At 44.9% G+C, this 14,174-nt stretch overlaps 1 protein-coding gene across 2 annotated transcripts in view; it reads right to left on the bottom strand.

Annotated features, from left to right (window-relative positions):
- The window catches only part of LOC117348513 (stimulated by retinoic acid gene 6 protein-like), a 54,277-nt gene that overhangs the window by 13,629 nt on the left and 26,474 nt on the right, over positions 1 to 14,174 (bottom strand). For both annotated transcript variants that reach the window (XM_033920729.1, XM_033920730.1), the window contains exons 9-13: positions 12,690 to 12,804; positions 8,059 to 8,179; positions 5,017 to 5,092; positions 1,078 to 1,147; positions 716 to 764 (exon numbers count right to left, since the gene is read on the bottom strand). In XM_033920729.1, the coding sequence (XP_033776620.1) occupies positions 716 to 764; positions 1,078 to 1,147; positions 5,017 to 5,092; positions 8,059 to 8,179; positions 12,690 to 12,804 (431 nt within the window). The remainder of the gene's footprint in view (positions 1 to 715; positions 765 to 1,077; positions 1,148 to 5,016; positions 5,093 to 8,058; positions 8,180 to 12,689; positions 12,805 to 14,174) is intronic.

Genomic DNA, 14,174 nt, shown 5'->3' with positions numbered 1-14,174 from the left:
GAGATCCGCTTCAAATCCGTACATGCAAAGTAGGCAGGGACGCGATTCACCATTCAAATTTTGGACACCGATTGTGCTGGCCGATCAAGAATAGAAGTGACTGCTGGGGACCCGTCGCACAGGTCTCTGCTCCATTGCCCTCCTCTCTGCCCTGATCGGAAGAGGTTTGCAGCACCGGGGAAATCGTGGGGCTCTTGTCCTTGCTTTGCTCTCTGCCCTGAGCTCTGCTTTGGAGCCGATTTCAAAACAAGAAAGGGTGCAGGAAAAAGAAGGCAGGAAGTGTGACTCTCTCTGCCGCTTTCCCTGCAGTGCGAGCCTGCATGCCACAGTGCAGCCCCGCTTTAAACCTGCGGGCTCGCACTACAGGGAAGGTGACAGAGAGCAGGAGAGTCTGGGCGGCAAGAGCAGGGCTGAAAGGGGAGAGCAGGAGAGTTGGCGTTAAGTTTAAAAAAAAAAAAAATATATATATATATATATGTCGGGCCCGGAGGTCTATGGTCTGCGCATGCACTGGGATTGCTATCAAGCGAACTGGGCAGGTAGATGGGGGTGTTCCTTCGATTGCTCCTATCTGTATATTTTTGTTTCAAGAATTCATCGGACCTGCCTGGATCAGGCCCGATCGGGCAGGTTTGTGGATCTAGCCCTTAGACATTGCATCTAGTCCCATAGAGTTTTTCTATGTGTACTAGTTACGTGATGACTTTTAACTTACCCCACATCAAATATGCAACTTGATTTCCTGTATAACGGATGCTGGCTGCCTGTAAAACATAGGATTCAAAGGTTGTTGAGGGTCCCAAGCATATCTGCTTGTTGACATAATCAAGTTAGGCAGATTGGTCCAATCATGAGATCGCGCATGCAAATCTACATACATTGGATCTCTTAAGGGGATAGAAGATGGCATGGCTAGGCAGACTAGATAGGACATATGGCCTTTATCTTCCTTCATGTTTCTATCGATTGTATCACATGGATATCCAACAAGGTTTTGCTGGAAAACCAGAGCAGTGTGCAGGATAAAGGATTGATTTGAGTTGCTCATGCCTGGAATTTCTGTAAAGTGTTTCTCACCACTATAGCTGGAGTCCTTTTCAATGGAATGAACTTCATCTTGCCTTCCCAAAGCGCTCTCATTTGTTTCCTAGAAGCCCGACACAAGAAATAGACGAAGGGTACACAGATTCACTAAGCAAAACAGAGATAACCTATGAATATACATTTTAAAGTTTCTCTCCGTCTCTTTAAGGGCAAGTCTATAAATGAGCCTGCAATTGCATGTCATCCCCCAAATTCTGTAGGTGGCACCTTACGCTGGGCACAACTTAATTGCCTCATAATTAACGCTAATAGGCACTAATTAAAAGTTACATGCACAACTTGGAAAGTGTGATTCTATATAAGGTACATGCCTGTTCTAGTGTGCAAATTTGAAAAGGGGGCATGGCCAGGGAGGATCATGGGCATTCCCAAAAGTTAGGCACAGATTTAGGCCTGGTTTTCCTTGGCCTAAATGGGTGTGACTAAAAGCTATGTGAGGTCCTTTTTTAAAAAAATCTTTATTCATTTTTAATCTTTCAACAAGTGTACAAATTAATATCATACATATTCTTGAAAACATCACTTGTAAATCTATCAAGAAAAACAACAATTGTATATATATAACCCCATAACCCCCCCTTCCCATTATTATTAATAGTAAACACAAATAAGCACCCTTCCCCCTCTCTATTATTCATGGTGTATATTTCAATCAAATTACTGGTGTTTAATCATCACAAAAAGATGTCAATGGCCCCCATATTTTAGAAAAGGTCTTATAGTTTCCATTTTGTACAGCTATTGATCTCGCCATTTTGAACATATGACATAATGAGTTCCACCAAAAGGTCCTAACGCATGGCGCAGTTGTCTATATCATATCTCCCCTGTCCTTCCTCTCCTCTAAAGACTCAATAAATATAATAAAGAAATTGAACGCCATGCAGGCAAACTTGGGTCATCCCTCCCCTTTAGAATCACTGAGATCTGGAATAACCTCACCTCTCCACTCCGAACCTCAAGCTCCCTCCAACTCTTCCGCAAACACCTAAAAACCTGGCTATTCTCAAAACTGTAACACTTCCCCCCTCTTAGGCCTCTCACCTTCCCCCTTTACACCTAACTCTTTAATCTCTCCACTGTAGTTCCTCTCTCATCCTTCTTCCTGTAAACCGTGCCGAGCTCCGCATTCGTGGAGATGGTGCGGTATATAAACCCAAGGTTTAGTTTAGTTTAGTTTTAGTTTAAGGCCACCTTCACTCTTTTCTTTGTGTAGAAGAGACCCTATCACTTACATGCATAATCGCCAATTAGTGGGGTTCATAGACTAAACTGCGTGAGACAATCACGCACAGACAACGCTGGGCTGACAATCGTGCGCAGGACATCGGTCCGCCTTATTTAAACTGAATTTTAAAGTGCTCTGAGAGGGGTTGTGGGGAGAACCTCCCATTATAGAAGAAATAGGCTTTTCCCCTATTTTTTTTAGGGAAAAAGTTTAGTTTCCTCTGTAATGTGTGTGTGTGTGTGTGTGGGTTTCCCCCACCCCCCCACTCCCAACGGCAGCATCATCACTATAAGTTAAGTGTGTGTGTGTGTGGGGGGGGGGGGAGTGCCCACACACACACCCCCCGAAGCGCTTTAAAATTCAGTTTAAATCCAGCACGCTGATGTCCTGCGCGTGATCGTTGGCCCGGCTTTGTCCGCATACGATTCTCTCACGCGATTTTGACACATCACCATTAGTGGCACTCATCATGCCCAGAATTGTTATTATTCTAAAGATGCAAACTTTATAGACTTGCTCTTTTTGCAAGGTAAAACCTTGAGTGCATCTGACTTCATTTGTGTGTATAGAGAATGTCTGAGGAGTGATGAACAGTTACTAGGAAAAAAAAAGTGTCCATCGCACCTGGGACTTAGGAATGACTAAGCCTTCTCTCCCCCGCCCCCCCCCCCCCCCCCCCGAGTCCAGAATCTAAAAAGTACAATAGAGTCTCCGTTAACTGGGACTCTCACACAATTGGCGGAAAAAAAAAATCGCTGGTGTAAAAAAAAAAAGTGTCCCCCCCAAAGCACCAGTGTCAGCGTCCTGTGACGCAAATCCTCCCTCTCTCAAACCCCCAAGCAGCTATGAACCCCCCTCCCTCCTGCCCTGAAGCGCCAGCATGGCAGCGGTCCTGAGCCATAAAGCCCTCTTTCCCTCCCTCAAGCTCCAAAGTGGCAGAAGCAGGTGTCGGTTCTACGCTGCAGACCCCCCCCTCGCTCCCTCCCCTCTCTTCCTTACCCGAAGCGAAGCGGTCAGCAGGAGGCAGCCGCAAAACAGGCTGTTCGCGGCCAGCCCTGGCAGGGCTTTTCCTCTGACGCATCACTTCTGACGCCTGTTTTGCGGCTGCCTCCTGCTGACCGCTGCGTTTAGGGTAAAGAGGAAGGGAGAGAGTAAGAGGGTTTGCGGCTCAGGACTGCCACCTGCTTCTGCCACTTTGGGGCTTGAGGGAGGTGGGAGTGGAGAGTGTGTAAATTTGCATTGGATTTGGATTTTGTGATCAAATCAAATATTTTAAGAAACTCGAAACAAAGGCTTGTTTCTGTTCACCTGTGACAGAAAGCAGAAACTGATGGTGTTTCAGCTCAGGTGAACTAATTTCCCACAAACTGTTTTATTCTGCCTACTTAAATGTTTGGAGGGGGGGGGGGGAGGGAATGGGGATAATGTTCCCTTTGTTGCCTTCCTTCCCAAATGACTTATGGCGCAGTGGTTGAAGTTTCAAGTTTCAAGTTTATTGGTTTTTTATACCCCGATCATAAAACAAATATCTGACCGGTTAACAATAAAATTTAGATAGGAAAGAAAGAAGTATTTAAATGTGTTTAGAGAAATTAGTGAGAAAAATAGAAACATTTAAGACGTATGGACAGACCTGACAGTGAGGGTAAGTGGGAAGGTTGGGAGAAAGTTACATAATCTTAGGAGAAATGAGATAGAGGGAAGGGATATAACACAGGGGGCGGGGGTGCCTGGTATGAGTGATATGCTCTTAGGATGATAATTGGATTGAGAAAGAAAACGACAAGTGGACGAGGAAAAGATTAAGTATTGGTATAGGCGTCTTTGAATAGATAAGTTTTAAGAATAGTCTTGAATTTTGGTAATTGGCTTTCATCCCGAAGAATTTGGGGTAGAGAGTTCCATAATGTGGGTGCAGTTATGGCGAAGTTAGTATTCCTGGTGTAAAAGGATTCTTTTAGAGAAGGAATGAAAAGGAGTTTTTGATCAGATGATCTTAGAGAACGAGAAGAACTTTGGGGGATTAAAAGTTTATCAAGAAATAGGGGCAGGTGAGAGTGTTTGATTTTGAAAGTAAGTAGTATGATTTTATAAAGTATCCGATGAGTGACGGGGAGCCAATGGGCCTCTTTAAAAAGAGGAGTGACATGTTCAAACTTGCCGACAGGCTCAGCACCCTGGGGTTGTGGGTTCAAATCCCACGCTGCCCCTTGTAACCTTGGGCAAATCACTCAGTCCTCCATAGCCTCAGGTACATTAGATCGATTGTGAGCCCACTGGGACAAACAGGGAAAATGCTTGAGTACCTGATTGTAAAACCACTTAGATAACCTTGATAGGCGGTATATAAAAACCTAATAAACTTGAAACTTAATGTGAGGTGAAGGTGTCTTCACTGAAAATGAGCTTCCCTCCCATTACTACATTTCCAATCCCTTTCCCTACCAGCCAGGACCTGGTATGTCATCTATTCTCCATGCAGCCCCCACAGCCTGCAAATCCCACTGAACAGAACAGTCAGCCACGATGCTCCGGCACCACCATCTGCATTCACGTGACCAGATAATTCTATCATTTCAGAAATCAGTATGGGTAATATCTCTAAAATTAAAAACAAACAAAGCCACGCTATCTTTTCTATTAAAGAAACAGTACAATGTGTGGAGCTGGCAGTTCATTGTTACCTGTAACAGGCCAGTAGATGAAAGATATAGATCACGCAATAAAGAACAGCTGGGAATGTGGAGTAAAACCAGGTGTCTGTGAAAATAGAGAAAAGGGGGTGGGGGGGAAAGAGTGACAGGAGCACATGGAAAACCGCTGCCCACCTCCCATGGTTCCACCCACACATATATCTTTCTGTTGCTTCTTCCTAGTTACTAGGAGTCCCGAGAGAACTGACGGCAGCCATTCAGGGAGCGGTGCGGGGCCAGGCTGGAGCGCAAAAATCTCGCTCCTGCCTTGTACGCCGCTGGCAGCAAGACATGATGAGGCAGCCATCCAGCGAGGGAGGGGCAGGGGCGCGGAAAGCTCGCTCCTGCCGATACACCGCTGGATCACCAGAATTTAAAAAGGTATAAAAAATTGTTATATTCACTCCATAAGATGCACAGACATTTACACCCACTTTTGGGGGGGAAAAGTGTCATATGGATCAAAAAAATACGGTATTTCCTTAGATTACTCTTGAGCCTATCACCTCTTAACTTCATCCCATGCCCTCTCACTCTGGTGTTTCCTTTCAATTGAAAGAGACTCAACTCATGAGCATTTATGCTACGTATATTGTATATTTAAATATCTCTATCATATCTCCCCCTCGCCCGCCTTTCCTCCAAAGTACACATATTGAGATCTTTAAGTCTATCCCTGTATGCCTTATGATGAAGATCACCAACCATTTTAGTAGCCTTCCCCTGGACTGAGTTCATCCTCTTTATATCTTTTTGAAGGTGCTAAATAAACCTTTTAGCAGTTTTTAGTGAACAACACATACGTCTCAGATTGCTGGTCATCACACGGGAAATTTTACATTGGAGTGAATCGATAGGGTTTAGAGAGGAAGTCTGTCTGGCTTTAAGAATGAAGGCTTCCCACATACTTGACATTCTTGCATCACGTCTTGAAGATATTCAAAGGTCCCCTTTTACTAAGTTGTGGGAGTGAGTGCCGCGTGGCAAAGGCTCCAACGCCCGTTCAATCCCTGTGGGCGTCGGAGCATTTAACGCGCCAGTCCGTGCTATCAGGCTTAGTAACAGAGAGTAAAGTCTGCCATCAGACAAACAACAACATACAATTCTAACTTTGTGAAAATCTTCTTTGTAACTGGACTGTATGATGTTGATAACGAAGATGAAGACACATTCACATGATAAATTAGAATAGCACTACTTCAAATGCAGATGATAATGGCATAATGAAGATAAAATATTCTTTGCTATAGAGAAATCAATTGCTTCAAAGATTCCCTTAATCAAAAGCTGCAGACCCAGTGAGAAGACATCATTAATATTGCGGCCTGGTCTGATTTTATCAGACTGAACAATCCACTTCTCGCCAGCGCAGCCGTTGATCAGCGTTTTAGCTGGGCTGGATTAGTGACTCACAAGGGCCCTCGCACGAGTGACAGCCTTTCAAACATTCAGTTTTACCAAAAGCAAAATGAATGTCATCGGAGAGCAAGTTGTTGGGATAAAAACATTAACAAACGTTGCATCCATTGTAGTTACATTTCACTCAAAAAGTATTATTTTCTCCGGAAGGTATAAATTAATATCTGGATTTTTGAATAAGAAACCAAAAACTGGTCTTCATGAAATTTGGAGCATTGAGATAAAGCATCAGATTACTGCATCTCAATGGCCATGAATCTGGACTTGGAGGATGAGATGTATGGTGTCAGCATCTATGAGACAAACATGTTTTTTTTTTTTTAATTACATAGAGCATTTTGGACCCCAGTTCGTTTACAGAAATTAGATAGTTCAAAATCTAATAGGTGCTGGCATTGTCATCTTGAAGCTGGGACTTTGGATCATTTACTATTTTATTGTCCCGTGATACTTAAATTTTGGAGATCCATTTGGGATCAAGTGAACAAAATATTAGAAAATCCAGTGGCATTGACGTACGATACCATCCTATTCGTTACGTTAATGAGGCCTAAAAGCCAAATATCTGCCCGAAATAACATATAACTCATTTTGAAGAATTGGAAGAACTGTGATAGATTAAATTACACTTTCTGGTGGAAATCTCTCTGTTATACTTTTAAAATGGAACGTCCGATGGCCGTACAACAGGGACGGTATAAGAAATTTATGGATGTTTGGGAACCATTGACTAAGTTTTGTAAGGAATGATAATTGATTTTATTCTATTGACCCTTAAGCGTACACATCCAGGGTGGGTGGGAGGGGGAGGGTTTTGCATTGGAATTTCATTTGGGGAATATATGGAGGTTTCCTGTAGGTATGTACTTTTTCTGATTATTTGATGGGGGTGTGGGGGGGAGGAAATGGTTTTACATTAATGTCTGTAAGTTAATGTGCATTTCGTGTAAACTTATGTATATTGAAACTGCTTGTTTGCACTATGGTAGTATGTCATATTGTATTAATAATTGGGAGGAGGGTGGGAGAAAATGATTGTTTTATGTATTATTTGTGTAGTTAATAGTGCGTTTTATGCAGTATTTTATGTTCAATTAATTGTATCGCACTGTCAAAGTTTGAAAATCAATATTAAAAAAAAAATTGTTTATTTGCACTATGGTAGTTTGGAAATTTAATAAAGATTTACAAAAAGTATTATTGTAGGCAATAATTTTTTTACTTTCACTGAAGTAAATTTTATAATGTGTTCTTCACTCTACTTTTACCTACGTGCAAATAAAAAGAAATGTATATTTTAATACTTAAGTCCTTTGAACAACACTGGCCATTACCTTGGCTGGTTAACCAGCCAAGTACTGACTCCACCCACATAATGCGCCCCTCCCCCCCCCTCAATAGCTGTATTTAAGTTCAACCCTAACTGGACATTTTCAGCTACTTGCCACTGAAAATGAACGGTTAGCCCATAGCAAGCAATTTAACTAGCCAGAAGCCATTTCTGACCAATTAAATTGCATTGCCTATCGCCCCCCCCCCCCCCCCCCATGTATTTTCCTGGGCCTGCAGCTTGTTTGAAAAATAATCAGGTACTGAAGAAGCCTAAAATCTAACCTTTCAGAATGAACAAAATCCTGTTGGTGCTGTTAACATGTGACAAGTTCACTGTTCTCAGAATCCAAGAATGTAATTTCTTCATAGCTTTAGGTGAGAGGTAAAAATCTGCCAGTATAAACTGTAAAAGTAATAACAGCGTTAATGTTGAGAGCAAAGTTAAAAGGAAGCAATGAGAAAGATATTATAGACCAGGGATCTCAAAGTCCAAGGCCGCAATCCAGTCGGGTTTTCATGATTTCCCTAATGAATACGCATTGAAGCAGTGCATTGCACATAGATCTCATGCATAGTCATTGGGGAAATCCTGAAAACCTGACTGGATTGTGGCCCTCACGGAGGGACTTTGAGACCCCTGTAATATATAGACCATTATGGGAACAGAGACAGAGAATTGAGAGGAAGGGCACAATTACTGCAGATGAAAGCAGGACGACAGAAATGAGGGGAAGGATAGCAAAGCTGATAACTTTTTGAGTCCTGCTCACCCCGAGATTAATGATTTGGGTAGTTGGGAATTATCTCACTGTTGCCGTTTATCCTTTCAGTTGGTTGTTCGGTATATCTGCTATGTGTGAATTTGTAACTTTGTTGCTATCCTTCCACTGTGTATGCAAGGCTAGAAAATCGACTAAACCAGGGGTAGGCAATTCCGGTCCTCGAGAGCCGGAGCCAGGTCAGGTTTTCAGGATATTCACAATAAATATGCATGAGGTAGATTTGCATCTCAAGGAAGGCAGTGCATGCAAATCCATCTCATGCATATTTATTGTGGATATCCTGAAAACCTGACCTGGCTCCGGCTCTCGAGGACCAGAATTGCCTACCCCTGGACTAAATGAAAAAAAAAAATAAAAAAATAATAATAATAAATAAATAAACTAGGGAGGGGAGGGGAGGTTATCATATATCGTCTCTCGGCCTCTTTCTTCCACCCCCCATGGAACTGTATCCTGCTTAATTAATATTTTCAATCAGACTAATTTTTTTATTTTTTTAAATGTTATTATTTATTTATTTTTAACACTTTAACAAGACAATACACTTCTTGTACAGAAATGAATAAGATATAGATTTCACAACAAAAGAAATTAAATTATAAAAAGTAAAATTATTAGCGTAATCAATATTTAAAGTTCCATATTAAAGAGATCCAAGATTCAAATGAGTGATTGTTCAATAAAGAAAAAAGGGAATAACGTATCCTATTTAGAAGATAAGCGGTCAGCTGTTAGTGATTATAGGAGAATTTTCTTATTTTAAGTTGATGTTATTACATTTTCCCCCTCAAGACGTTTCATGGTTAAAAAAAAAAAAGACTTCCATTCCTTTTTTCGTGTTGGTTTGTTTCTGGCTTCTCTGATCTCACCCTTTTCCTTCTTTGTCTTTTGTTTCAGCAGCAGGGGCTAGATTTACTAAGCTTTGCATGCCATCAATGACCAGTTTACAAGCCTTCTTCGACCCAATTCACTAGCCAGGGCAGGATTAATTCGTTGAGGGCCCCTAGGCACACAAGTACACTGGGCCCCCTGACCCGCCCCACCCCACCATGCGCCCGGGCGGAAACAGGAAGCTGCGTCAGAGGGAAGCTTTGGGCAAGCAGCACCGCTTGCACAATTACAGTTCCCGTTGCCTTTCTTACCCGCGTTGCTTGCATGTCTTACTTTCTGTCGATGGGGGGGGGGGGGGCCCGCGTTGCCGATCGATGCTGGAGGGGCCCATCGCCGTTTGGAAAAAACAATGTTGATGCCCTCCTTCATCGGGCCTCCCTGACCTTTTCGGGCCCTAGGCACGTGCCTTCTTGGCCTATTGGTTAATCCTGCCCTGCTCCTGGCCGATCAACCTCCCACCCAATCCGCGCATGCAAATGAGGGGAAATGGCATGCAAAGTAGGAAAGCAGCGATTCACTAAACAGAAGAAGGAACACTGATTGGGCTGGCTGATCCAAAAAGAAGCGACTGTTGAGGACCTGCTGCTCACATCCTTGCCGACTGTCCTGCTCCCAGCCGCCCTGAAATCCCAGTATCAAAACAAAAATAAAACATTTTAAACACATCTCCCTTGTGCAAAACAACAACAAGGCAAGCTCTACCAACTCTCCTGCTCTCTGCTGCCCTGTCCCTTCCGACTCTCTTGCTCTCTGCTGCCCTGTCCCTTCCGACTCTCTTGCTCTCTGCTGCCCTGTCCCTGCCGACTCTCTTGCTCTCTGCTGCCCTGTCCCTTCTGACTCTCCTGCTCTCTGCCATCCTGTCCCTTCCGACTCTCCTGCTCTCTGCCGCCCTTTCCCTTCCGACTCTTTTGCTCTCTGCCGCCCTGTACCTTCCTACTCTCTTGCTCTCTGCCGCTCTGTCCCTTCCGACTCTTTTGCTCTCTGCCGCCCTGTACCTTCCTACTCTCTTGCTCTCTGCCGCTCTGTCCCTTCTGACTCTTTTGCTCTCTGCCGCCCTGTACCTTCCTACTCTCTTGGTCTCTGCCGCTCTGTCCCTTCCGACTCTCTTACTCTCTGCTGCCATGTCTCTTCCAACTCTCTTGCTCTCTGCCGCCCTGTCCCTTCTGACTCTCTTGCTCTCTGCCGCCCTGTCCCTTCCAACTCTCTTGCTCTCTGCTGCCCTGTCCCTGCCGACTCTCCTGCTCTCTGCCGCCCTTCCCTGCAGTGTAAGCCTGTGGTTTTAACCCGTGGGTTAAAAGCGTGTTGTGTTCCATCTGGCTGCAGTGTGTTCTGGCTAAAGCGTCTTCTGTCCACTCAAAACTGCAGCCACACCCTCCTCCCCTTTGTTTTGACCTCACTTGTGCGGTCTGCGCATGTGTCTGGATCGCTCTGTAGCGATCCGTGTGGTCGGTGTGGGGTGTGCCTCCGATCAAATAATTTGCATGAGGACTGTTTAGTGAGTTGGTCGCCCGGCAAGACTCAGCCATGGATCACCCACGGATTGGATTAGAAAGGTGAGTTTAGTGAATCCAGGCCCAGATAGTTTAATCTTTCTTCCTGCCTGCTTCCCTTTCCCCGTTCCCCTCTTCCTTCCATGTTATGCCTCTGGGCTCTTTTATCCCCCACATGCACTCCAGGGTTCTCCCTCATGTCCCTTCCTCATCCCCAGTTCTTACTCTCTCTTCCGCTCCTTCCCGTCACCTTTCCCCCTCGATTAACTTATCGCCTCCTCCCTTGCTAACTTGTTTCTTTCCCTCTTTTTCAGTCCTTTCTCTTCAGCGCTGTGTCACCCTTTTCTTTACTATTTTCTCTCTCTCATCCACCGTTTGCCTCTGCTTTCCTCTGACCTTTACCGTCACATCTCTCACCTCGTTATCGCTCTTTCCTTTACTAGCTTCTTTCTCTCCTCCATCCCACACTCTTGCTGTCTCCCACAATTCTCACTCTTTTCTTGTACTCCCCATGCTTGTGCTCTCCTCACCTCTCAGTTTCTCCTTTCTCCCTTATCTTTTGCTCTCTCTCTCTCTCTCCTTTGACTCGCTTTCTAAGAATAATTTCTCAGAATGGAACTGGGTCATCATTAGAGCTGCCAACTGGATCCATTTCTCAGGTCACGCAGGGGCTGAGAGTGTCAACTTCCCTATTCAGTTCCCTAATGTTGAAATGTTTATGTTTATTATTCATTTGATAACTCATCAATGCAGGTCATAGCGACTTACAATTTATACATAAATACAAAGAAAGGAATGCCAAAAAATAAAAGCAAAGCCCACAACCACACAAGTAACCAATTACACATAATATCCAATTGTAACATCTGGGTCGGCTTCAGTGGAGGGGGGTGGGCAGGAAGCAGGCAATAAGGAGGGCATGGGATCCTCTGTGGAAGCGGGGCGGGAGACCCATGCAATGCCGCGTACCCCCAAGAAGTGGCTTGCGTCCCCTAAGGGTACGCGTACCGCATGTTGAGAAACACTGGACTAGAAGACTTGAAGAGGTACGGGGGGAGTGCATTTAAAAGACACCCCCCCCTATTGCTGGCAGGGGGAGATGCTAGTGCCCTTGCCCAGATGGCACCCGTGGCACTCTGTGCCTTAATACACTGCTGTTAACAACCAAACTTTATTGAAAGCCCTATCACTGACCATGTTTCAGCAGAATGCCTGTTTTAGGGGTCAATGTTGCTGTGAGAGATAGAGAACTCACCACACATTTTGTCACCTCAATAGAGAGCCCTGGCAGCGTTTTTTTTCTCCGCATATTGAGATAATTAGCTATATTGACCCCTGATGCAGGTGCAATAGCGAAGTAGGGGTGCGGTCTTCCTTGGGATGATGGCACCGCTCCTGCTCTCCACCCCCATTCCCACTCTTCCCCCCCTGCTGTGCGCGTGCCTCTTCCCTTCTCCTGTACCTTTTTAACGGCGCGAGCAGCCAAAAAGTAGCTTCTCGCATAGGCTTCGGTGCTCTCTCCGACGTCACTTCCGGGACCCGCACCTAGGAAGTGACTTCGTGGCTGCTTGTGCCGAAGATAAAAAGATACGGGGTGGGGGGGTGGGGAAGAGGGCCACTCATCCCCGCTACGCCACTGTGCAGGTGTTCCACCGAAACACAGCCCACGACGGGTCCTTCACTGTGCTCTTCACGCTTGATTCTGTTTCTTGTGCTTTGGAATCCCTTTCTCCCGTTGCTGTGTACTTACATTATATAAGCAGATGAGGCATAACACAACTGTTATAATCATCCTTAGGGGGAACTTAAAGTTCGGATCCCAGTTGTAGATTCTTTGAAGAATGCTTAATTTTTTCATATCATCTCTATTAACAAAAGAGAGAGAGAAAAAATTCTGTCACAATCATTCCCGTGAATGAAGTATTCGTACATCTGGAGGGCTCGTCTCTCAGAGACCCATCTTATACAGTGGAACCTCGGTTTGCAAGTAACGCGGTTTGCGAGTGTTTTGCAAGACCGGCAAAACACTCAGCAAACTGTTGTCTCGCATACCGAGCACTGCCCCGATAAACGAGCACTTACAGCTGCAGGAAGCGCCGCTTCAGGGGGGATTCGTCTTCCCTCCGCCGGCCAGCCTTCCGCGCCGGGTGCCTTCCGCAGGTTGGAGAGCCTCTATCTGAGCCTACACTGCCGAGTGCCGTCCCCCCTGCACGTTGCGTATAATCACGCACAATGTCAATCAGGTGGGAAGGCACTCGGCTGCGTGGGCTCTCATAGGCTCTCCAACCTGCGGAAGGCACCCGGCATAGAAGACTGACCGGCGTACGGAAGTGTGGGCTCAGGGGTTCTTCAGCGGCTGGTGGACAGAAGAGGCATCCCCCCCCGAAGCAGCACTGCGGAGTTCTCCAGCGGCTGGCAGATAGAGGAGGCATTTCCTAGAGACCCAGCACCCGACAGGTACACACCCCTGGGCCACCCCTCGCCACTTCCTCAGCACCTTTTGGGTTCTGGAACGAATTCTCAGCGTTGCCATTATGGCCTGTGGGGAAAGTTGCTTTGATAGACGAGTACTTTGGATTACGAGCATGCTTCTGGAACGAATTATGTTCGCAAACTAAGGTACCGCTGTATTTTGTTATTTTTAATTCCTTCTTCTATATATGTATGTTTACAAAATACAGTCACATGAAACAGTGACACACCCCTGTATTCCTCTCCATACACATAAACCTCCTAATTCTATACAGTACATTGATGGGCTAAGGCCCTTTTCTGCCGTCAATTTTCTATGTTTCTATATTCATGTGGGATCTCTAGGGGAATAAACGTTAGGGAGTGGGTCATTGGTGTGGGCAGACTTGATGGGCTAAGGCCCTTTTCTGCCGTCAATTTTCTATGTTTCTATGTTTCTACATTGCACTAAAATGTTAGGCGCCAAGTAGGCGCTCAAATGGAATTTTATACTTTTAAAGGAAAGAAGATCTCTGAATGTATATTCTAATATTGAAATGTTCTCATAGAGTTCACTATATCATACAACAATTGCTCAGAGTTGTGTAGCCCTACCAAGAGGTGAATGCCCCTATAGTGGGACCCACCACCCAATCATCGCAATTGTGAAAAGTTCTTTTTATATTTTTACCTTACGCAATCGCAAAGGCTATTAAGAAAGTTATTGGAAGCAAAAAGACTTAACTTTGAAACGTGTTCAAGGGTGCCGACGTGGGCCATGTTT

This window comes from Geotrypetes seraphini, chromosome 14, assembly GCF_902459505.1.
Source record: "Geotrypetes seraphini chromosome 14, aGeoSer1.1, whole genome shotgun sequence".
Lineage (NCBI taxonomy): Eukaryota > Metazoa > Chordata > Amphibia > Gymnophiona > Dermophiidae > Geotrypetes > Geotrypetes seraphini.
This window is presented reverse-complemented; position numbering and strand designations above follow the sequence as displayed.